Raw genomic sequence first — 24,769 nt, forward strand, 5'->3', positions numbered from 1 at the left:
TATCTTATAAATACTAAAAGGCACAGAGGTTGGGTTTGGGGGCTCTAAGAGCTGTATGGGTAAAGTTATGAGACAAGAAACAGATTAAAATAACCACGGAGATGGAATAAGACTGTAAGATCATTGGAAGGTTACAGCTTCATATGCTTTTTCTGCTTATCGAATGCTGAACATCATGAAATTAAATAAAGCTGGGGTGCTAAATGAACATTGTCATAGGAGATTGAAAACATTTCATAGTAGAGCAGAAGGAGTGTCTCTGAGAATGCTTTGAACCTGTCATTATCTTCTGCACTCTGAACAGAACTCCAAGCGCAGAAACAGCAGATGCCCAACAGCAGCTCCATCAGCGAGTTCCTCCTGCTGCCGTTGGCAGACACATGGCAGCTGCAGCTCCTGCACTTCTGGCTCTTGCTGGGCATCTACCTGGCTGCCCTCCTGGGCAACGGCCTCATCAGCACAGCCGTAGCCTGCGACCGCCGCCTGCACACCCCCATGTACTTCTTCCTGCTCAACCTGGCCCTCCTCGACCTGGGCTGCATCTCCACCACTCTCCCCAAAGCCATGGCCAATGCCCTCTGGGACACCAGGACCATCTCCTACGCAGGATGTGCTGCACAGCTCTTTTTCTTTCTCTTCTTCATCTCATCAGAGTTTTCCGTTCTCACCATCATGTCCTATGACCGCTACGTTGCCATCTGCAAGCCCCTGCACTACGGGACCTTGATGGACAGCAGAACTTGTGCCACCATGGCAGCAGCTGCCTGGGGCGCTGGGGTTCTCAATTCCCTGCTGCACACTGCCAGTACGTTTTCACTGCCTCTCTGCCAAGGCAATGTTGTCAACCAGTTTTTCTGTGAAGTCCCCCAGATCCTCAAACTCTCCTGCTCAGAATCAAATCTCAGGGAAGTTGTGCTTATCATTTTTAGTGCCAGTTTAGTCTTTGGGTGCTTTGTTTTCATAGTTGTGTCCTATGTGCAGATCTTCATGGCCGTGCTGAGGATGCCCTCTGAGCAGGGACGGCACAAAGCCTTCTCTACGTGCCTCCCTCACCTGGCTGTGGTCTCCCTGTTTGTCAACACTGGCATTTTTGCCAACCTGAAGCCCCCCTCTCTCTCTTCCCCATTTATGGACTTGTTGGTGGCACTTCTGTACTCGGTGGTGCCTCCAGCACTGAACCCTATTATCTACAGCATGAGGAACAGGGAGATCAAGCACTCTCTCAGGAAGGTGTTGCAATACGCACTATTTCAGCTTCCATAAAGTGTATATCTTCCTCACATGATTCCCAGTGATGGTTCTTTATGTTTTTTGCATATTTGATAGTATGATTTTGTGTGATACAGTAATCTGCAGAAATATGTTTCACATTTTTATACTTCTACCTTCTTTATATTTTCTCACTCCATGAGCTCCTGTAAACATGGAACCTGATTCCCTAAATATATTAAGAGATAAATAAAAATTGCAATGTAGACTTTTCCTTAGCTCTTCTCTCTTCTTGCCTTGTCTGGATCTGGTGGAGGTACAGCCACAGACAGCAGCAAAACATGATCTTTTCATTTCTGCTCTATTTAGACTGCCACAGTTCTCTCGAGTACTTTCATTTGTGCAGGCCTGAAGGTCTTGTGTGTCTGACAACAGTTCTGATGTCTCTACAGCAGCACTCCTGTGCTGCAGTCAGTAGCCAGAAATATGAATGGCTGTGCCAGAGCTGGCCTACTTGCTGGCACTGCCATAACAAGAAGGACTCCTCAGAGCAGGACCTGAGAACTGGAGACCTCTTCCAAAGCTGGTGCATGGAATATACCTCAGGAGCTGCTCTCTGAGATCTTTTGGTGCTCTTCCTTGCGTGACTGGGTCAGATTCAAGAGTCCCAAGTAGATCTTTAAGCGACTCGGGGCCGTGCTGTGGTTTAAAGTTTATGGGTTGAGATAAAGAGAAAAAGAAAAGGATAATAATTATGATAAATATATTTATACATAAATAATATATTTAGTACATTTTCACACATATACATCATATGCAGTTGCAGACATATCTGCAAAGATACTAATCCCTATGCCTATCTGTTTGCAAGTCCAGGACTTGTTGCAGGGTGTTTAACAGCCACAGGGTTCACTGTAGGAACTGAATTGGCTGTCAGGCTGTTGCAGGAGTTGGAGCAACTGCAGAGCTCATTGCCAGGGCTGGAAACACCACAGGACTTGTGACTGAAGTTCGAGCAGCCACTGGGTTCATTGGAGGAGTTGGAGCGACCGCAGGGCTGTACCTCTTGGCACAGTGCACCTCCCTTGGGAGGGTTTTGTTTCATTTTCTTATCGCAGTACTTGAAACAGCTACAGGACATGTGGCAGAAGTGACAACAGAGCTCATTATGAGGGATGGAGTGACAGGAAGATCTGTCCAGAGCTTGGAGCAACCACAGGATGTGTAGCAAAATCTTGGAGCTGCTGCAGGGCCTGTGCCAGGAGTTGCAGAGGCTGCAGCACTGTCAGCAGATCCAGCTCTCTTCTCCTTGAGGGTGCTGAAGAGTGTTGAACACAGCTCAGTAGGTATGGGCCACCTGCAGTTATTTGCTTCTCTTGGAGATTACCAGGGCTACAGCAGACCTTCCCCCAATATTCCACCAGTTTCTCAGGATCCTTCAGTTTCTCAGAGATGAAGTTCCAAAGCTCTGGGAGTGCCCAACGCTCCAGGCTGCTGCCCAGACCATCCAACACCCCTTGTCATGCAGCGCCATCTCACCTTGGGGCAGATCCCACAGTGACATTCTCAAATAATTTTTTAGTCTGAGACACAACCCAACCTGATACACATTAATGACATGTAGCAATGGGAGCATGATGGTTGGAGCATCTCATGGATAGTCAAAATCCTCAGGAGCTGTTGTAACTACATTTGGAGTTCCAGGGAAAGATAAGTAAGAGGAAGGCTGAGGGACAGCTGGAAAGTGTCCTCCCATCTCTCCTCCATAGCCAGGCACCCTGAGGAGACAATGTTTGACAGCTGCCAGTTTTATCGCAACATAAACCAAAGCCAAACAGCATAGCAAAATAAATACCCCAAACATGGCCCCAGAGTTGACAAGCAGTGCAGAAGGGAAAACAAGCAGCAAGCAAGGAGCTGTGCAATGCAGCATCATGAGAAGTCTCAGTGAGCTCTACAAACAGGGAAACAATCAGCATCATGGCCAGCAATTCTTGAGCTCCTACAAAGCCCTGTGCTAACTTGCTCTGGACAGATGCGCTCAACCCTTGGAGCCCCACATCAGGCACCAAAAAGACAGTGGTGGCAGAACCCAGCAGGTGACTCAGCAGCACACAGTGCTTTGTGCACTGCCCTCTTCCCAGTGGGATGGGGAAGAGCACTGGGAAACAAAGTACAATTTGTGGGTTGAAATGGAGCTATTTACTAAGAGAGATACAAGGAGAGGTGTAATAGTTATCAGTATGAATCCATTTATATGGAACAGTAGGTAACAACTGATGCACAAGCAGTTGCTCAGCACCACCAGACAGATGCCCAGCTGGGCCTTGGGCAGCAGAAGAGAGTGAGATGAACTCCCACCCCTTTCAATACTCCTTTTACTCACTCTAATTTGGTACGGAACATCCTTTTGGCCACTTTAAGACAGCTGTCCTCACTCTGTTCCCTCCCAGTTCCATGTGCCCTCCACTGACCATGGCACTGGCTCTGTACAACACTGCTTAGCAGCAGCTGTAAACATCAGAGTGTCATCAACGTTGTTTTTCTCCTAGAACCAAAACTGCACCAGAGCAGACAGTCTGAAGGAAACAATGCCATCCCAGCTGTAACTCAGATACCTGCCTGTCCCCCTCCTCTTGTTCTTCCTGATCAGGAAGCAAGGAACAGAATCTGCTGCTCTCCTCTCTGAGCCCTTTCCATCAGCTCTCAGCTGGCTCCTCTGCCATCCCCAGGCAGAGCTCAGTGCACTCTCACAGAGGGCAGCAGCCTTTCCTCATCTTCCTTGCCCATCCATCATGAAGAGTCTGAATCTGCTTTGCTACAGTTCAGAGGTGAGAATCAACCCACCATGTCTCTGTGAGCCAAACAAGACCCTAGGCCTGCAAATGCACAGCGATTTCAGTCTCGCTGAGTGAATGGTTGTGGTCCTCTCCTTAGTGTAAAGACTCTTCAGAAAGCATCCCCTTACAGAAGCATGTTTTGATTTAGCCTGGCTGGGCCTTGCATCTACACCGTGGTACTGATGATCAGAAGGTGGCACACAGGTACAAGACGCATTATGGAACTCACAGTTGTTCATCAAGCACTGACACTATCAGGGCATGGATTTCCTGAAGGTCCTCATCTGCATTTTCCAGCTGGCTGGGGGTGTGCTGGAGACCCCATGGAACTGTCATTCTGTTGTAATACAAGAAGAATTTTACAGAGCAGCACCCATGGATCAAGATAAGGACTTCACAGAGCAGCAGCTACAGAGTAGGATAAACTGCATGAGAACCAAGGACACCTGTAGGAAAAGAATGAATGGCTCTTGGCTTTGAAGCTAGGGGGGAGGAGGGGGGGGTAGGTTTGTTATTGCAGTAGCTTTCCTTCAGTTATTGTGTGTGATTTTTGGACGCCCTCTTCTGTCTGCTATAAAAGTACAGCTTTTCGGGCAATAAATGGATGCAGCTATATTTAACCTTATTGGTGTGTGGCTGTTTGTCCCAGCGCTCTGACTTTTTGCCCTCACACTCACCATCAATTGGCGCTCAATGTGGGGCACTTTAAGGTTGGACCTCAAAACTTCACTGAAGGAACGGGAGAGTGAAGTTGGAGAAACCGGGACCTGAGCTGATGTGACAGGGTCCCGAAGCACTGTCTGGAACAAAGATAGTGGGTAAACTGCGAGAGGACAGCGGTCGCAGCAGATGGTTGGCATTGGCTAGCGAAAAGCTGTAAGTGTTGTGGTAGCTGGAAGCGGGGTCGCATCCCGCCCTCTGAAAGCCACGATGGAGTGGGAAGCTGTGGAGAAACTGCTCATAAGTATTCTCTCTAAGAGAGGGGAGCAGGTATCTCCTATAGGCAAATCTGAGCTGGTAAAATGGGTTCGGAAGAGTGGACATCTTCAGGAGTTGGCACTGATGTTCAGCGTAACCATATGGTGAGAAATAGGGGACCGTATGTGGGACTCTGTTATCTTGGAAAATAAGGAACCTAAGCATTTGCAAGGCTTGGGTCCTACATGGAAGCTGATTATAAATACATCAAAGAATATGCAAGTACAAAGCCCTATAAATAAATATAATAAATAAATATACAGTACAAGCCCTATCTGGACCTAGTGCACAGTCAAGGTCAGAATTTAACTCCGTTACCAGAAGTCTCATACTCAGTTTGCTCATCAGCCTCACAAGTTAGGGCTTCTGCAGAAGCTCCGAATACTCCCCTGACCTCAACCTCTTTGATGTCCCAGCAGGGCCAGTGGCAGCAAGTGAGGAAGGTATGGGGAGGGACTAAGGGGGCGGGAGGAGTGTGCAGAGCAGCAAGAAGATCCTGAGAGAGAAAGCAACTCAGATAATGGTGGGAATGGGAAAGCATTAGAGGAATATATTAAAACAGTAACTGAGAATCTGCAGGACTTGGAACTGCATATGAAGGAGGCAACAGTCTCTATGAGCACTGATGTCTTTACAGACCCTGCCTATGCCACTTTTACCCCTGACACAGCAGCCCTCCATCTTCACGTTGGTCTGGGCCTATTAGAGATGCAATATTGTAGGGACAGTGGCAAGCTGCATCTCAGCTCGCTTGTCTGGTGATATACGATCAGCAGGGAGCTGCTTGGTGGGAAGTGCATGACTGGAAATTGTTACAACAGGCTCGTAGGACTGTGACTGACTACGGGATAAAATCCAAAGCTTCTAAGCAAATTATTCAATGGATTTTCACTGCGGATGTGCAAATGCAGCTGGACACTCGTAATATTGCTTGGTTGTTACTAACGCCATCAGAATATGTGTTGTTTATTCTGGAATGGATGGAAGGGTTTAAACAAATTAGACAAGGAATAAACTCTTCTGACTGTTCCCCACTGCTCTCCCTCCCACCCTCGCTGCTTCTCCTCAGAGCCGAAAACAGTCCCTGCCCAGATTCGATCCATGGCTCCGACCCCCCCCCCGATGGTGAGGAGAAGAGAAATCGCGACCCCCCTGCACGCCCGTGCCTTCTGCTGCCACTCTGGCCCTAACGCTGGCGGTGCCACAGCTGCCTTCCACCCCACCCACGTCGCTCACTGTGACGCTGCCTCTCTCTGCCGCGTCTACATCATTTGCTGCTTCGTCTCTGCAGCCTACACATAACTTGGTTAAAAACAAGGATGGACCGACCAGTCAAACTTTCCTCCAAGAATGGGGGATTAAACACATTACATGCATTGCTCATTCTCCCATGGGACAAGCTATCACTGAGCGCACTCATCAAACATTGAAGTCCATTATTATACAAAAAAGGGGAACATGGGGGACACACCACAAGAAAAATTATGTAAGGCTTTGCTTGTGCTGAATTTTTGAATCGTGATCATACATATACAGCTCGTGGATCAAGACAAAGACTTCACAAAGCAGCAGCTGCGGAGCAGGATAAACAGCATGAGAACCAAGGGCACCTCTAGGAAAAGAATGAATGGCTCGTGGCTATGAAGGGGTGTTTATGGTAGTTATTGCAGTAGCTTTCCTTCCTGTGTGTGATTTTTGGATGCCCTTATCTGTCTGCTATAAACGTATGGCTTTTTGGGCAATAAATGGACGCAGCTATATTTAACCTTATTGGTGTGTGGCTGTTTGTCTGTGCATGCTGACCTACTGCCTTCAGGTTCTCCAACAAGTATATGTGAATATATGCATGCTCATGCATATATTGTATATGTTTGAAAATATACTAAATATATTATAAATGTATAAATACATTTATCATAATTATCCTTTTCCTTTTCTCTTTATCTCAGCCCATAAAATTTCAACCTCAGCACTGCCCCGAGTCGCTTACAGATCTCCTAGGGACAATTCAATCTCACCTGGTCACACACTGAAGAGCAACAAAAGATCTCGAGGCCTCCTAATGGAGCAGCTCCTGAGGTATATTCCTTACACCAGCTTTGGAGAAGGCCTCCAGTTGTCTGGTCCTGCTCTGAAGTGGCCCTCTTGTTATGGCAGCGCCAGCAAGGAAACCAGCTCTGGCACAGCCATTCATATTACTAAACACTGACTGCAGCCCCGGAGTGCTGCTGTAGAGACAAAGGACTGCTGTGAGACACTCAAGACCTTCAGGCCTGCACAAATGAGAGGACTTGAGAGCACTGTGGCATTGTAAAGAGAGCAGGGAGGAAAAGAGCACGTTGTGCTACTACCCAAGGCTGTACTTCCCCCAGACCCAGACGAGGTAGGAAGAGAGAAAAGATAAGGAAATGTCTACTTTGAAAGCTTTTTAGGAATCACAGAATCACAGAATTATAGGGGTTGGAAGGGACCTCTAGAGATCATCAAGTCCAACCCCCCTGCCAAAGCAGGCTCCCTACACCACGTCGCACAGGTAGGCGTCCAGGCGGGTCTTGAATATCTCCAGAGAAGGAGACTCCACCACCTCCCTGGGCAGCCTGTTCCAGTGCTCCGTCACCCTCACCGTAAAGAAGTTCTTGCGCACATTCGTGCGGAACTTCCTATGCTGAAGTTTCAGCCCATTTCCCCTAGTCCTGTCCCCCCGCACTACTGAAAAGAGACCAGCCTCGCCACTATGGCTCCCACACTTCAGGTATTTAAAAACCTGGATCACGTCCCCTCTCAGCCTTCTTTTCTCAAGGCTAAACAGACCCAGTTCCCTAAGTCTCTCCTCATAAGGGAGATGCTCCAGGCCCTTCACCATCTTTGTGGCCTTCCACTGGACTCTTTCCAATAGATCCCTGTCTTTTTTGTACTGGGGAGCCCAGAACTGGACACAGTATTCCAGATGAGGCCTCACCAGAGCAGAGTAGAGGGGGAGGATCACCTCCCTTTACCTGCTGGCCACGCTCTTTTTAATGCACCCCAGAATGTCATTGGCCTTTTTGGCTACAAGGGCACACTGCTGGCTCATGGCCAACCTGTCGTCCACCAGGACGCCCAGGTCCCTCTCAGCAGAGCTCCTCTCCAGCAGGTCTTCCCCCAACCTGTACTGGTGTATGCAATTATTTCTACCTAGATGCAAGACTCTACACTTGCTTTTGTTAAACCTCATCTGGTTTCTTGCTGCCCAGCTCTCCAGCCTGTCCAGGTCTCTCTGAATGGCCGCACAGCCTTCAGGTGTGTCAGCCAATCCTCCCAGCTTCGTGTCATCAGCAAACTTGCTGAGGGTGGTCACTATCCCCTCATCAAGGTCGTTGATGAAGATGTTGAACAAGACTGGACCCAGCACAGACCCCTGGGGGACTCCGCTAGAATCTTTTAACCTGATGAGGTAATCTGGTTCCCTGCTTACATGAGCTCTTGGAGTGAGGAAATAGTAAATAAATAGGAACGAAGTGAAATAAATTTTTATTTGTAAGTTCAATAATATTTCTTTGCGGGTTGCTATATCACACACAGTCAAACAATCAAAGATGCATAAAACATAAAGAACCATCACTGGGAACTGTGTAAGGAAGATGTACACTTTCTTAAAGCTGCAATAGTGCGTACTGCAACACCTTGCTGAGAGCATGCTTGATCTCCCTGTTCCTCATGCTGTAGATAATAGGGTTCAGTGTTGGAGGCTCCACTGAATACAGAAGTGCCACCATCAGGTCCATAAATGGGGAAGAGAGAGAGGGGGGCTTCAGGTTGGCAAAAATACCAGTGCTGACAAACAGGGAGATCACAGCCAGGTGAGGGAGGCACGTGGAGAAGGCTTTGTGCCTTCCCTGCTCAGAGGGCATCCTCAGCACAGCCATGAAGATCTGCACATAGGACACAGCTATGAAAACAAAGCCCCCAAAGACTAAACTGGCACTAAAAATGAGAAGCACAACTTCCCTGAGATTTGATTCTGAGCAGGAGAGTTTGAGGATCTGGGGGACTTCACAGAAAAACTGGTTGACAACATTGCCTTGGCAGAGAGGCAGTGAAAACGTACTGGCAGTGTGCAGTAGGGAATTGAGAAGCCCAGCGCCCCAGGCAGCTGCTGCCATGGTGGCACAAGCTCTGCTGTCCATCAAGGTCCTGTAGTGCAGGGGCTTGCAGATGGCAACGTAGCGGTCATAGGACATGATGGTGAGAAGGTAAAATTCTGCTGAGAGGAAGAAGAAAAAGCAAAACACTTGTGCAGCACATCCTGCGTAGGAGATGGCCCTGGTGTCCCAGAGGGCGTTGGCCATGGCTTTGGGGAGAGTGGTGGAGATGCAGCCCAGGTCGAGGAGGGCCAGGTTGAGCAGGAAGAAGTACATGGGGGTGTGCAGGCGGCGGTCGCAGGTTACGGCTGTGCTGATGAGGCCGTTGCCCAGGAGGGCAGCCAGGTAGATGCCCAGCAAGAGCCAGAAGTGCAGGAGCTGCAGCTGCCGCGTGTCTGCCAACGGCAGCAGGAGGAACTCGCTGATGGAGCTGCTGTTGGACATCTGCTGTTCCTGGGCTTGGAGTCCTGCTCAGAGTGCAGAAGATAATGACAAGTCCAGACCATACTCAGAGACACTCCTCCTGCTTTAGTATATTATTGGAATACAAGAAAAGCTGTTCAGAGCAGCAGCTATGGAGCAAGATAAGCAGCAGTATATAAGTTCTCATTTCCCTTTGAAAAATGGTCATTTAACTCCAGAACATTTATTTATTTTCATGAGTTTCACCATCCCTGAAGGAGTAGGAGATTAGGGAGCTCTTACTTTTTTCTCATTTACTAATCATATCCCAGCCTTCTGGCTATTTTCCTCTTTACTGCAGCTGTTCTTTAAGACCCCAGCCCCAGCCTCAGTGCACTTCGAAATGTCTTAGAGAAATCTCCCTTTTTGCAGGACAAATCATCTATTAATGTCTGCAGAAAGCAATGATAAGTTAAAGTGATTGTTTCCTTTTAGAAAGGAGAGGCTGAATGCACATTCTGTGTTTTCATTTTGTTCTCTGACTGTTCACAAAAACACCAACTGACTGCAGAAATATTTGGGTGTAACATAGCTATGTTAAATTAGACATCCCCTTTAGATTACTGCCCCCAGTCCTTTCTGACTTCCCTCAGAACAGGAAATGGAAAATCCCTGCCTTTACTCTCCTCTTCAAAGAACCCTTACAAACATCCTGCTGTGCAGTGGAGCTGTGATCCCCCTGCCCCAGGCAGCAGCTGTGGCAGAACAAGCCCTGCCGGGGGGCTCCTTCCCCCCACACGTCTCCCCGCAGCACCCTGGACAGCTCCCCGGGCAGGCTGAGTGCTGAGCCTGGCAGGCGGCAGAGTCCCATAGCCGGCACACAGCCCCTGGGGCACAGCAGGGACCCTGCTCTGCACAACAGCCCTGGGCACCCGCCTGCAGCCCCACATGCACAGCCTGCAGCCGTGCTGGGACATGCAACCCTCAGGGCTGTGCTCTGATGTTGCAGCATGGAAGCCCTCAGCTGGAGCAGAAGTCTTTTTCCACAGTAAAGAAACATGCAGTGCCTGCAGCCAGATCTGCTATGGGATGTCCCAGATTAAGTTAACCCTCTATGAAATGCAGCTGCACGGTCTGTAGTGAAACTTACCTTGTCATGGTCTGTGGGCAATGCTCCTGCAGTGAGCTCACAGCCTGCTCACACCGTACACATCCTGCAAGCTCTCTCCCCTTTCTCTCCTCTCCTTCCTTTACCTGCAGGCTGTGCTGTGCACTAGAGCTGCTCCTGGGCACAGCTGTCTCTCTGCAGCCCTGCCCATTTTTAAGAGCTCCCTGTGTCCCAGGAGCCCGGCCCAGCTCAGCAGAAGAATATGTCATGTTTATCCTTCCCACTTGTCTCCCCTGAGATGTCCCTGGATCCTCATGGCAAACAGCTCCTGAAAGACAACAGCATCATGACAGTACATTAAAATCTGTTGAATTTAACACCGGATTTCTAGTGGTCAGTGACTAGTTCCAGACATGTGGTGAGTCCTCCCAGAGAGTGTTTGCTGAAACTAAAAGGGCACCAAGAGAAGGACACAATATCATAGAATCATAGGATCACCATGGTTTCAAAAGACCTTAAAGAGCATCCAGTCCAACTGTTCACCTGCCACCAATAGCTCCCACTAATCCATGTCCCTCAACACAACATCCAGTCATTCCTTGAACACCTCCAGGTCCGGTGACACCACCAACACCCTGAGCAGTCCATTCCAGGTCCCAAAGTGCAGGACATGGCATTTGGCCTAGTGAATTTCATCCTATTGGCTTCAGCCCAGCTCTCCAGCCTGTCCAGATTCCTCCGTAGGGCCTTGCTAACCCGAGACAGATCCACACTCCCAGTCAATTTGGTGTAATCCACAAACCTACATAGGATGCCCCCAATGCCCTCATCCCTGACATCAATAAAGATAGTGAAGAGGACAGGCCCCAGCACCAGACCCTTGGGGAACACCAGGGAGGTGCACAGGTAGGTGTCCATCTTGAATATCTCCAGACAAGGAGACTCCACAACCCCCTTGAGCAGCCTGTTCCAGTGCTCAGTCACCCTCACCATTAAGAACTTCTTGCACACATTTTGCGGAACTTCCTACGCTCCAGTTTCTGTCCATTACCCCTTGTCCTGACTTCACACACTGCTGAAAAGAGCCTGGTCTTGCCACCTTGACTCCACACCTCAGATATTTATAGACCTGGATCAGGTCCCCTTTCAGTCTTCTTTTCTCAAGGCTAAACAGACCCAGCTCACTTAGCCTTTCTTCATAGGGGAGATACTTCCGAACCTTCACAATATTTGTGGACCTCTGTTGAACTCTTTCCAAGAGATCCCTGTCTTTTTTTGTACTGGAGAGCCCAGAACTGGACACAGTACTCCAGATGAGGCCTTACCAGGGCAGAGTAGAGGCGAAGGATCAACTCCCTTGACCTGCTGGCCACGCTCTTTTTCATACACCCCAGAATGCCATTGGACTTTTTGGCCACGAGGGCACGCTGATGGCTCATGGCCAACCTGTTGTCCATCAGGACACCCAGGTCCCTCTCGGAAGAGCTCCTCTCCAGCAGCTCATCCCCCAACCTGTCCTGGTGCATGCAATTATTTCTACCTAGGTGTAAGACTCTACACTTGCTTTTGTTAAACCTCATCTGGTTTCTTACTGCCTGGCTCTCCAGCCTGTCCAGGTCTCGCTGAATGGCAGCAAAACCTTCAGGTGTGTCAGCCAATCCTGCCAAGTACATATCATCAGTAAACTTGCTGAGTTTGGCCACTATCCCCTTGTCAAGGTCACTGATAAAGATGTTGAACAAGACCGGACTCAGCACCAACCCCTGGTATACTACCCAGGAGCTACTTACATGGCTCCAACTGTTCTCTGCACTGCCAACGATGACCCTCTGTGCTCTGCCAGTCAGACAGTTCTCAACCCACCTCACTGTTCCCTCATCTTTCCCACTCTTCCTTATCTTTGTTATAAGGATATTGTGAGAGACAATATCAAATGGCTTGCTGGAATCAAAGTAGACGACATCCACCGCTCTCCCCCCCCATCCACCCAGCTGGTGACAATGTCATAGAAGGCTGTCAGGTTGGTTGATCATGACCTCTCCTTTGTGGGCCCATGCTGACTACTCCTGACAACCTCCTTTTCATCCAGCTGTCGGGAAATGGCTTCCAGCACAAGCTGTTCCATCACATTTCTAGGGACAGAGCTGAGGCTGCCTAGCCTGTAATTGCACGGTTCTTCATTCTTACCCTTTTTGCAGACCAGAGTGACATTGTCTGTCGTCCAGTCTTCAGGCACCTCCCCTATTCTCCAAGACCTCTCAAAGATGATCGTGAGTGGTGCAGAAATCACCGCTGCTAGCTCCCTCAGCATTCGTGGATACACCCCGTAATGTCCCATGGCTTTATGAACATTGGTGTGGCCTAGGCGCTCATGGACCAGCTCTTCCCTGACTAACGGCACTTCTTCCCTTCCCTAGACCCTCATACTAATCACCAGGGTCTGGGATTCCTGAGGGAGAGCTTGTTCACTAAAGACAGAAGCAAAGAAGGCCTTCAGTATCTACAGCTTCTCAGCACACTCCATTACCATAACACCCCCCTCACTTAGTAGGGGACCCACAGTCTCCTTAGTTTTCACTCTTAACATAGTCTAAAAAGCCTTTTTTATTATCCAATTTAGTAAGTGTCAACCCATTTATGTAATACGATCTACTGCCTGTGAGAAAGTGTGTGAGGTTGGTGGGCCAGTCAGTGCAGGTTCTGTGGCGAGATGTTTATAACTGAACAATACAGACTGTTAATGGAAAGATAGATGGTATTAAAGCTGTTGATGGGAAGAACTGTATTGTTTGACAAACTGTTTTGAAGGTATAAGAAACTGCAATTGTTGATGGCATATGGAAGTGTACTTGAGGGTATGTGGAAGTATAAATGAGGGTTCAAATAGTGGAAGAGTTTACAGAGAAAAAAGGGTTAAAGAGGAAGTGTGTTTATCTGCACTGACATGAGAGCAACCCCCTGCACCGCTCCTCTGTGAGCAGAGCAGAGCAAAGAAGAGACAGCGTCCCCATGTATCAGGTAGTGTTATTCTACTTATAAAAGGATGAGCTCAAAAGAGAAGAGGCGGATATTCCTCTCTGCTCCATCTGTGGCATACTCCAGAGTTCAAGGCATTGCAAAGCTATGGCATGTCTATGTTCTTTCAATGATGACACCTTAGTGTTCTCAGGGCTCTCATTTCAATTCCATCTAAATAAATGTAGGGTCATGCCAGTTGACAGGAAGCTGGCAAATGTTGTCTCATTGTAAGGAAGAGCAAGAAAGGCGACAGGGGCAATTATGGACCTCTCAGTCTCACTCCAGTGCCTGGTAAAATGATGGAGAAAATGATGGTGGTAGCGATGGAAAAACAGCTGAAGGACAATTCTGTCATTGGTCACATCCAACACAACTTCCAGAGGGGTAGGTCCTGTTTAACTATCGGACCTCTTATGACAAGGTTAGCAAATTGGTTGATCAAGGGAAGCCAGCTGAAGTTATACTTGAGGATTTCAGTAGAGCTTTTGATACCCTTCTGGGCAGAATGTCCTTCATACGGCTAGGCACAAATATAACATGGTGGGTGAACAGTTAGTCAATAGGTCAGGCCCAAAGGACTGTAGTCACTTGGTTCCATCAGGCTGGTAGATGGTCACTATCAGGGTTCCCCAGGGCTCCATTTTAGGGCCACTTCTCTTTCATGTTTTTGCAGATGACCTGCATGCAGGACTAGAAGATGTTCTGAGCAAGTTTGCTGATGAGACCAGATGAGGAGGTGCTGTTGCCTCAACTGAGTGGGGAGAGGACTTGCAGAGAGATGTGGACAAGTCAGAGAAGTGGGTACCAGTTGGTCCAAAGCACCAAGTGCATAAAGTACAGCAAGTGCCTGATTGTGCACCTGGGTAGGAGCAACCCTGGACATACGCACTGACTGGATATGGGACACTAGAGTGTCTGACTGAAAAGATTGGGTTCCTGGTCAGCATCAAATTGAACATGAGTCAGCACTGTGCCCAGGCAGCCAGGAAGCTCAGCGGTCCATTGGAGTGCATCAAGCAAGGTATTACCAGGTCAGTGAGGGAAAGGATTGTCCCTGTCCGCTCTGCACTGCTGCTGCCTCACCTGGAGCACTGGGTGCACTTCAGGGCACCACAGAACATAAAGGACGTTAAACCATGGGAGGGTGTGCAAAGGAAGGCACTGGAACTGAGAGAGCTGAAGTTCAGAGTTTCATCGGGACTGACTGCTTGTTCAGACTGGGCCCTTCTCACATCCCACAGCCTGCGATGAGACACGGGGCACAGATGGGACATGAACCTCACAGTGTCCCTGCAGCCCATGCAGAGCCTGGGATCTTCTGTCCCATGTCTTTCATTTAACATCATACTGACCTCCAACCCCCTGCCCCAGGAAGCATCCTTAGTCAGCATGAGGTTCTCTCTACCAAGGGTCTGGGGATCGGGGCTTGGCCTGTCTGCTTCATAAGACAAAGGAGGGGTTTCTAAGCATCTAGGCCACCATGCCAGTGCCTTTCATTGCCTGTAGTCGTATCTTCCAATTATCTGCTCTAACTAGTCCCTTGGGAAGCTTGCTTGTTATTGTTCCTCAGTGGGCCCATTAATACTCCAAGAAACTTCATTGTTACTTCTGACTTTGTCTTGCTGAGCACTCTGTGCAAACTTCTCTCTGCACTGGAGGTTGATGGACTCAGCATCAAATGCACCCTGGGGCTCATTATAACCTGAAGAGCCTCCTGTGCCTTGTGCCTTCCTGTCATTTTCTTCAAGTTTTCAGAACTTGTGCAGCAAAATGGAGGGGTACCTGGATAGACCTTAAAGAGGAAGAATCCAGCAGACATTTACTGTCTATTTATTTAGAGCTGGGTATAAACAAGTTTTAAAGCAGCACTGTGCAACTGGTATCAATCCAGGATGTCCCCAATGCGTTCTATTCTGTGTCAGTAAATGTTCTTCTCAACCACCCCACCCCATTTCTACTCACACTGGCCCCATGGGACTTGCATCACTTTTCCTCACATCACTCTCCTCCTCTGCAGCCACCCACTCAGTGTTAAGTCTCCCTTTCAGCAACTCGAACAGGCTTTCCTCAGAGAATCAGCTGCAAACGGGCAAGGAAAGAATTCTTTTTTTTTTTTTTTTTTTTTTTTTTTTTTGCCAACAAACAGTAGGAAAGGTGATGCAATTGAATGAACGGTAAAACACAGTGACCTACTGCATGTCATGTCCAAGCTGCTTCTATTGAGGTTTGACATTCACAGGGAATAACTGTACAAGAAATGAGTTAGACAGAGATAGGAAGGGATTGATAGAATCACAGTGAAGGACTTGACAACTTGTGATCTCAAGTGATGTGGTCCTGGCAAAGAGCAGGATCAGGACACTGAACTTTAGAAGAGCAGACTTCAAGCAAAAAAATGGACCACTAGCCAAGATCCCCTGGCGTGCTGCCCTCAAAGACAAGGATGTTGAGGAGAGCTGGCTGCTCTTCAAGGATGCCCTCCTGGAAGCACAAGAGGTCTCCATTCCACTGAATAAGAAAGTGGGCTCCACTGAATAAGAAAGGTAGGAAACCGGCATGGCTCAGCAAGGACCTGCTGAGAGAACTGAGGGCGAAGAAAGGGGTGTACAAGCTCTGGAAACAAGGCTGTGTCACCTCAGAAGAATACAGGGATGCCGTCCGGACTTGCAGACGTTGGATCAGGGAAGCCAAGGCTCAGGCAGAACTGAACTTGACTTGGCAAGGGATGTGAAAAACAATAAGAAAACCTTCTACAGGTACATTGGCCAGAAGAGACGGGCTAAAATAGGTGTACCTACTTTGGTAAATTTAAAAGGAGAACTGGCTTCAACAGATGAAGAGAAAGCTGAGGTGCTGAATGAGTTCTTCACCTCGGTCTTCACTGGTGGCCAGGATTCTAGTCTTTTCCACGTCCCTAAGCCCTGCATCCCCAAACCTCTATGTGGGGACCAAGGAGGTAAATCCTTCCCCGCAGTAAGGGCAGAGCAAGTCAGAGAGTGCTTCCTTAGACTGAATGTGTACGAGTCTATGGGGCCAGATGGCGTGCATCCCAGGGTCCTGAAGGAGCTGGCTGAGGTGGTTGCCGAGCCGCTCTCCATCATATTTGAGAAGTTGTGGCTGTAAGGCGAGGTCCCGGATGATTGGAGGAAGGGTCACGTCACTCCCATATACAAGAAGGGGAGCACGGAGGACCCGGGGAACTACAGGCCGGTGAGTCTCACCTCCGTGCCTGGGAAGATCATGGAACAGATCCTCCTGGACAACATGCTCGATCACATAAAGAATGAGAATGTGATCCGAGACAGCCAGCACGGCTTCACCAGGGGAAGGTCATACTTGACCAATCCTGTGGCCCTCTATGATGGAGTGACGGCGATGGTGGATGAAGGGAAGGCAACCAATGTCATTTACCTGGACCTGAACAAGGCCTTTGACATGGTCCCCCACCACATCCTCATCTCCAAATTGGAGGGAAGTGGATTTGATGGGTGGACAACTCGATGGATAAGCAATTGGTTGAAAGGCTGCAGACAGAGGGTGGTGGTCAATGGCTCTATGTTCTGGTGGAAGCTGGTAGCGAGTGGTGTCCCCCAAGGGTCTGTTTTGGGACCTGTGCTTTTTAACATCTTTGTTAATGACATCGATGAGGGAATTGAGTGCACCCTCAGCAAGTTTGCTGACGACACCAAACTGAGTGGCACAGTTGATACGATGGAAGGAAGGGATGCCATCCAGAGAGACCTCAACAGGCTGGAAAGCTGGGCTCAGGTGAACCTAATGAGGTTCAACATGTCAAAGTGCAAGGTTTTGCAATTGGGCCGGAAGAACCCCAAGCACCTGTACAGGCTGGGAGCAGAAGTCCTTGAGAGCAGCTCGGCAGAGAAGGACCTGGGGGTCCTGATGGACGAGAGACTCAACATGAGCCAGCAGTGCACTCTGGCAGCTCGGAAGGCAAATGGGATCCTGGGCTCCATCAGGAGAAGGGTGGTCAGCAGGGATAGGGAGGTGATTGTCCCTCTCTACTCGGCTCTTGTGAGGCCCCATTTGGAGTACTGTGTCCAGGTGTGGAGCCCTCAGTACAAGAAAGACATGGAGATTTTGGAAAGGGTCCAGAGGAGGGCCACGAAGATGATCAGGGGGCTGGAGCACCTCCCCTATGAGGACAGGCTGAAGGAGTTGGGTTTGTTCAGCCTGGAGAAGAGAAGGTTGCGGGGTGACCTCATTGCAGCCTTTCAATACCTGAAGGGAACTTACTCCCAGGAGGGGAGTAAACTTTTCGAAAGGGCTGATAATAGCAGGACTAGGGGAAATTGACTTAAGTTGAAAGAGGGAAGATTTAGGTTGGATGTTGGGTGGAAGTTCTTTACTAGGAGAGTGGTGAGGTCCTGGAACAGGCTGCCCAGGAAGGTTGTGGATGCCCCGTCCTTGGAGGTGTTCAAGACCAGGTTGGACGGGACCTTGGGCAACCTGATCTAGTAAAGGCGTATGTTTGGTGGCCCTGCCAGGCAGGGGGGTTGGAACTACATGATCCTTGAGGTCCCTTCCAACCCGGGTCATTCTGTGATTCTGGGTATTTTCAAGGAGTGTATATGTCCAGCCTCAATAGGCAGCTGTCCACCATACATCATTCCATACACTACAAGAGTCCCTCGTTCACATCAAAACTATCAGTTGGTCCCTGCATTACTGTCAAATTTTACATTTTCCAGATAATTATCAGGATAACGAATGGGTGCAGCAGTAAAAACTCCTCGTTACAACATGGAAAAGCTTTTGTGAGCATTAGTTCTATAGAGGTTATAATACTCTCCCACTTACATATACAATTTATTCACCTATCTGAGGAGAAGTTAAAGGTTAGTTAAAATAATAGTACAATATATATATATGCGTATAGAAAAACTTGTCATGATTTCCTTCTAATTCTTCTCTTTTAAAGGTTTATCTGTGGCAGCAGTTCCCACGCCTCAGGGCTGGTGGGTGCCTTTACCAGTGTGTAGTGAGTCCATCCTTTCTCGGCATCCTCACAGCTGTTTCAGTCATTAGAAGTACTTGGAACGGTCCTTCCCAGTCAGGCTGCAGCTTTGTCTCCTTCCCCGTCTGGATCAGGATCCAGTCCCCAGCTTGAAATGGGAGAACTGCAGATTTCAAAGATGATGTTGGTGCTAATAGTCCTTGGATCCTGGTCAGTAGCAGTTACTGCATAAACTGCCTTACATTCTCCTTGTCTCACAAAACTGCAGCTGTCAGAACCCACTTTGGACCCCTCAGGACCCACCAGGACCCCCATAGAAGTACGCAGGTCTCCCATAGGACCCATCAGGACCGCCTTAGGAGAACACAGGACCCCCATAGGACCCATCAGGACCCTCTTAGGACCCATAGAACCCACCGGGAACTTCTACATCTTCTAGGGGTTTGTCCTTCAGGTCTCACTGACCATCTGAAATGTGCAGGTCCAGTTGTTTCAAAGCAGTCAGGAGATACTGGTTCTCCAGGTGTTCCGCAAAGGAAAGATACTGGGTTGACAATATTAGTTACAATTATTTATACATCATCCTGCTCTATCAGGATGGGCCTGGTATTTCAGGGATCTTTGGGGTGAGAGCCAATGTCCCCCTTTTGCCTCCAATACAGTAAACACTGTGTGAGATATTAAAACTGGCATCCTTTGGCCCAATGTAGATTTACAGGCTTCTTGAATATTGAGCACCAGTGCAGCCACCGCCCTCAGACACCCTGACCGTCCCTTACTCACTTCATCAAGCTGTTTGGAGCTTTACGACCAGTCCATGGCTGTGCATCCGCAGTCAGCACCATCCTGTCATTCCTGGGAATGTATGGAGTTCCTTGGCAATGTGCAGCTCAGGGGTTTGTCAGATGGCTTCTTTCCTGGCGATCCTTAAGGTTCAAAGTCCAGCTGTAATCTCCCAGATATGTCACTTGCTGTTGAGTTATTTGTGCTTTCCGTCAACCAAGAAACTCAGCAGACTCACAGACCATTGCACCGCTCTCTTTTGTTGCTGTGGCATCCACCTGCTGCAATTAAGTTCCACCCTGGGCTGGAGGATCCCAGGTCTCAGGCTCACGAGTTGACCAGTTCTCAACAATCATTAAGCTGTTCTCACAGCCCTGGGTAACACTGTGCTGGTTCACTGAGTCTCTTCTCCCCAGATTGGCCAAACCAGGCAGAAGAGACATGCTTCAAATCCAGAAGGTAAACTCCACCTGTTCATTCCTTAACTGGGTTAATGAGGTGCATGGATTTGCCACCACTGAGTGTATCCACTCAACAGTTCCATTACTTGCCCTCAAGTCTTGTACCAAACAATTGCACATGCGATCTAGCAATAGGTTGCAGAATATACTAGCAATAGTTTTCAGGCACTGGAAATCAGTGAGGATGTGAGTGGAGAGAGGATGGAGGACCTGCCTAAAAGATTAGATTGTTGCCGCTGTATTTATTTCCTTTTTCCCTGTTTTCTTTTCCTTCTGGGCCAGCAGCCTGTGGGCCGACTGCCCCCCTGTCATGGGTGCAGATAGATTTTAGGTTAATCTATGACATGCAGTTTGAGCCAGGAAAATTTACAAGTCAGTAGGAGTCAATGGGAGTCAATGGGAGTCAATGGGAGTCAATGGGAGTCAAAGGGAGTCAATGGGAGGCAATGGGAGTCAATGGGGGTCAATGGGAGTCATTGGGGGTCAATGGGGGTCAATGGGGGTCAATGGGGGTCAATTAGAGTCAGTGGGAGTCAATGGGAGTCAATAGGGTCAATGGGAGTCAATGGGGGTCAATGGAGGTCAATGGGGGTCAATGGGAGTCAATGGGAGTCAATGGGAGTCAGTAGGGGTCAATGGCAGTCAATGGAAGTCAATGGGAGTCAATGGGAGTTAATGGGGGTCAATGGGAGTCAATGGGGGTCAATGGGAGTCAATGGGAGTCAATCGAGATCAATGGGAGTCAATGGGGGTCAATGGGAGTCAATGGGAGTCAATCGAGATCAATGGGAGTCAATGGGAGTCAATGGGAGTCAATGGAAGTCAATGGGAGTCAATGGGGGTCAATGGGAGTCAATGGGGTCAATGGGAGTCAATGGGAGTCAATGGGAGTCAATGGGGGTCAATGGGAGTCAATGGGGATCAATGGGAGTCAATGGGAGTCAATGAGTGTCAATGGGAGTCAATGGGGGTCAATGGGAGTCAATGGGGGTCAATGGAAGTCAATGGGAGTCAATACAGGTCAATGGGAGTCAATGGGAGTCATTGGAGTCAATGGGAGTCAATGGGAGTCAGTGGGGGTCAATGGGAGTCAAAGGGGTCAATGGGAGTCAATGGGAGTCAATGGGAGTCAATGGGAGTCAATGGGAGTCAATGGGAGTCAGTGGGGGTCAATGGTAATCAATGGGGGTCAATGGGAGTCAATGGGGGTCAATGGGAGTCAATGGGTGTCAATGGGGGTCAGTGGGAGTCAATGGGAGTCAATGGGGGTTAATAAGAGTCAATGGGAGTCAATGGGAGTCAATGAGGGTCAATGAGAGTCAATGGGGGTCAATGAGAGTCAATGGGGGTCAATGGAAGTCAATGGGAGTCAATCGAGGTCAATGGGAGTCAATGGGAGTCAATAGGGGTCAATGGGAGTCAATGGGAGTCAATAGGGGTCAATGGGAGTCAATGGGAGTCAATGGGAGTCAATGGGAGTCAATGGGGGTCAATGGGAGTCAATGGAGGTCAATGGGAGTTAATGGGAGTCAATGGGGGTCAATGGGGGTCAATGGGAGTCAATGGGAGTCAATGGGAGTCAATGGGGGTCAATGGGAGTCAATGAGAGTCAATCGAGATCAGTGGGAGTCAATGGGGGTCAATGGGAGTCAATGGGAGTCAATCGAGATCAATGGGAGTCAATGGGAGTCAATGGGAGTCAATGGGAGTCAATGGGAGTCAATGGGGGTCAATGGGAGTCAATGGGGTCAATGGGAGTCAATGGGAGTCAATGGGAGTCAATGGGGGTCAATGGGAGTCAATGGGGATCAATGGGAGTCAATGGGAGTCAATGAGTGTCAATGGGAGTCAATGGGGGTCAATGGGAGTCAATGGGGGTCAATGGAAGTCAGTGGGAGTCAATCGAGGTCAATGGGAGTCAATGGGAGTCATTGGGAGTCAATGGGAGTCAATGGGAGTCAGTGGGGGTCAATGGGAGTCAATGGGGTCAATGGGAGTCAATGGGAGTCAATGGGAGTCAATGGGAGTCAATGGGAGTCAGTGGGGGTCAATGGTAATCAATGGGGGTCAATGGGAGTCAATGGGGGTCAATGGGAGTCAATGGGGGTCAATGGGGGTCAGTGGGAGTCAATGGGAGTCAATGGGGGTTAATAAGAGTCAATGGGAGTCAATGGGAGTCAATGAGGGTCAATGAGAGTCAATGGGGGTCAATGGGAGTCAATGAGGGTCAATGAAAGTCAATGGGAGTCAATCGAGGTCAATGGGAGTCAATGGGAGTCAATAGGGGTCAATGGGAGTCAATGGGAGTCAATAGGGGTCAATGGGAGTCAATGGGAGTCATTGGGAGTCAATGGGAGTCAATGGGAGTCAGTGGGGGTCAATGGGAGTCAATGGGGTCAATGGGAGTCAATGGGAGTCAATCGAGATCAATGGGAGTCAATGGGAGTTAATGGGGGTCAATGGGAGTCAATGGGGTCAATGGGAGTCAATGGGAGTCAATGGGAGTCAATGGGGGTCAATGGGAGTCAATGGGGATCAATGGGAGTCAATGGGAGTCAATGAGTGTCAATGGGAGACAATGGGGGTCAATGGGAGTCAATGGGGGTCAATGGAAGTCAATGGGAGTCAATCGAGGTCAATGGGAGTCAATGGGAGTCATTGGGAGTCAATGGGAGTCAATGGGAGTCAGTGGGGGTCAATGGGAGTCAATGGGGGTCAATGGGGGTCAATGGGAGTCAATGGGGGTCAATGGGAGTCAATGGGGGTCAATGGGAGTCAATGGGAGTCAATCGAGATCAATGGGAGTCAATGGGGGTCAATGGAAGTCAATGGGAGTCAATCGAGGTCAATGGGAGTCAATGGGAGTCATTGGGAGTCAATGGGAGTCAATGGGAGTCAGTGGGGGTCAATGGGAGTCAATGGGGTCAATGGGAGTCAATGGGAGTCAATGGGAGTCAATGGGAGTCAATGGGAGTCAATAGGAGTCAGTGGGGGTCAATGGTAATCAATGGGGGTCAATGGGAGTCAATGGGGGTCAATGGGAGTCAATGGGGGTCAATTGGGGTCATTGGGAGTCAATGGGAGTCAATGGGGGTTAATAAGAGTCAATGGGAGTCAATGGGAGTCAATGAGGGTCAATGAGAGTCAGTGGGGGTCAATGGGAGTCAATGGGGGTCAATGGAAGTCAATGGGAGTCAATCGAGGTCAATGGGAGTCAATGGGAGTCAATAGGGGTCAATGGGAGTCAATGGGAGTCAATAGGGGTCAATGGGAGTCAATGGGAGTCAATGGGAGTCAATGGGAGTCAATGGGGGTCAATGGGAGTCAATGGAGGTCAATGGGAGTTAATGGGAGTCAATGGGGGTCAATGGGGGTCAATGGGAGTCAATGGGAGTCAATGGGAGTCAATGGGGGTCAATGAGAGTCAATGGGAGTCAATCGAGATCAATGGGAGTCAATGGGGGTCAATGGGAGTCAATGGAGGTCAATCGAGATCAATGGGAGTCAATGGGAGTCAATGGGAGTCAATGGGAGTCAATGGGAGTCAATGGGGGTCAATGGGAGTCAATGGGGTCAATGGGAGTCAATGGGAGTCAATGGGAGTCAATGGGGGTCAATGGGAGTCAATGGGGATCAATGGGAGTCAATGGGAGTCAATGAGTGTCAATGGGAGTCAATGGGGGTCAATGGGAGTCAATGGGGGTCAATGGAAGTCAATGGGAGTCAGTGGGGGTCAATGGGAGTCAATGGGGTCAATGGGAGTCAATGGGAGTCAATCGAGATCAATGGGAGTCAATGGGAGTTAATGGGGGTCAATGGGAGTCAATGTTGTCAATGGGAGTCAATGGGTGTCAATGGGAGTCAATGGGGGTCAATGGGAGTCAATGGGGATCAATGGGAGTCAATGGGAGTCAATGAGTGTCAATGGGAGACAATGGGGGTCAATGGGAGTCAATGGGGGTCAATGGAAGTCAATGGGAGTCAATCGAGGTCAATGGGAGTCAATGGGAGTCATTGGGAGTCAATGGGAGTCAATGGGAGTCAGTGGGGGTCAATGGGAGTCAATGGGGTCAATGGGAGTCAATGGGAGTCAATGGGAGTCAATGGGAGTCAATGGGAGTCAATGGGAGTCAGTGGGGGTCAATGGTAATCAATGGGGGTCAATGGGAGTCAATGGGGGTCAATGGGAGTCAATGGGGGTCAATGGGGGTCAGTGGGAGTCAATGGGAGTCAATGGGGGTTAATAAGAGTCAATGGGAGTCAATGGGAGTCAATGAGGGTCAATGAGAGTCAATGGGGGTCAATGGGAGTCAATGGGGGTCAATGGAAGTCAATGGGAGTCAATCGAGGTCAATGGGAGTCAATGGGAGTCAATAGGGGTCAATGGGAGTCAATGGGAGTCAATAGGGGTCAATGGGAGTCAATGGGAGTCAATGGGAGTCAATGGGGGTCAATGGGGGTCAATGGGAGTCAATGGGGGTCAATGGGAGTCAATGGGGGTCAATGGGAGTCAATGGGAGTTAATGAGGGTCAATGAGAGTCAATGGGGGTCAATGGGAGTCAATGGGGGTCAATGGAAGTCAATGGGAGTCAATGGGAGTCAATGGGAGTCAATGGGAGTCAATAGGGGTCAATGGGAGTCAATGGGAGTCAATAGGGGTCAATGGGAGTCAATGGGAGTCAATGGGAGTCAATGGGGGTCAATGGGGGTCAATGGGAGTCAATGGGGGTCAATGGGAGTCAATGGGGGTCAATGGGAGTCGATGGGAGTCAATCGAGATCAATGGGAGTCAATGGGGGTCAATGGAAGTCAATGGGAGTCAATCGAGGTCAATGGGAGTCAATGGGAGTCATTGGGAGTCAATGGGAGTCAA

General features: G+C 49.1%; 1 protein-coding gene across 1 annotated transcript; it reads left to right on the forward strand.

Moving 5' to 3' along the window:
* Positions 1-327: 327 nt before the first annotated feature.
* Positions 328-1,263, forward strand: LOC140265359 (olfactory receptor 14J1-like). Its single transcript, XM_072361274.1, has one exon. It carries the CDS (start codon positions 328-330, stop codon positions 1,261-1,263), a length of 936 nt encoding a protein of 311 aa, XP_072217375.1.
* The last annotated feature ends 23,506 nt before the right edge of the window (positions 1,264-24,769 follow it).

This window comes from Excalfactoria chinensis, unplaced genomic scaffold (genome assembly GCF_039878825.1).
Source record: "Excalfactoria chinensis isolate bCotChi1 unplaced genomic scaffold, bCotChi1.hap2 Scaffold_85, whole genome shotgun sequence".
NCBI classification, from domain to species: Eukaryota; Metazoa; Chordata; class Aves; order Galliformes; family Phasianidae; genus Excalfactoria; species Excalfactoria chinensis.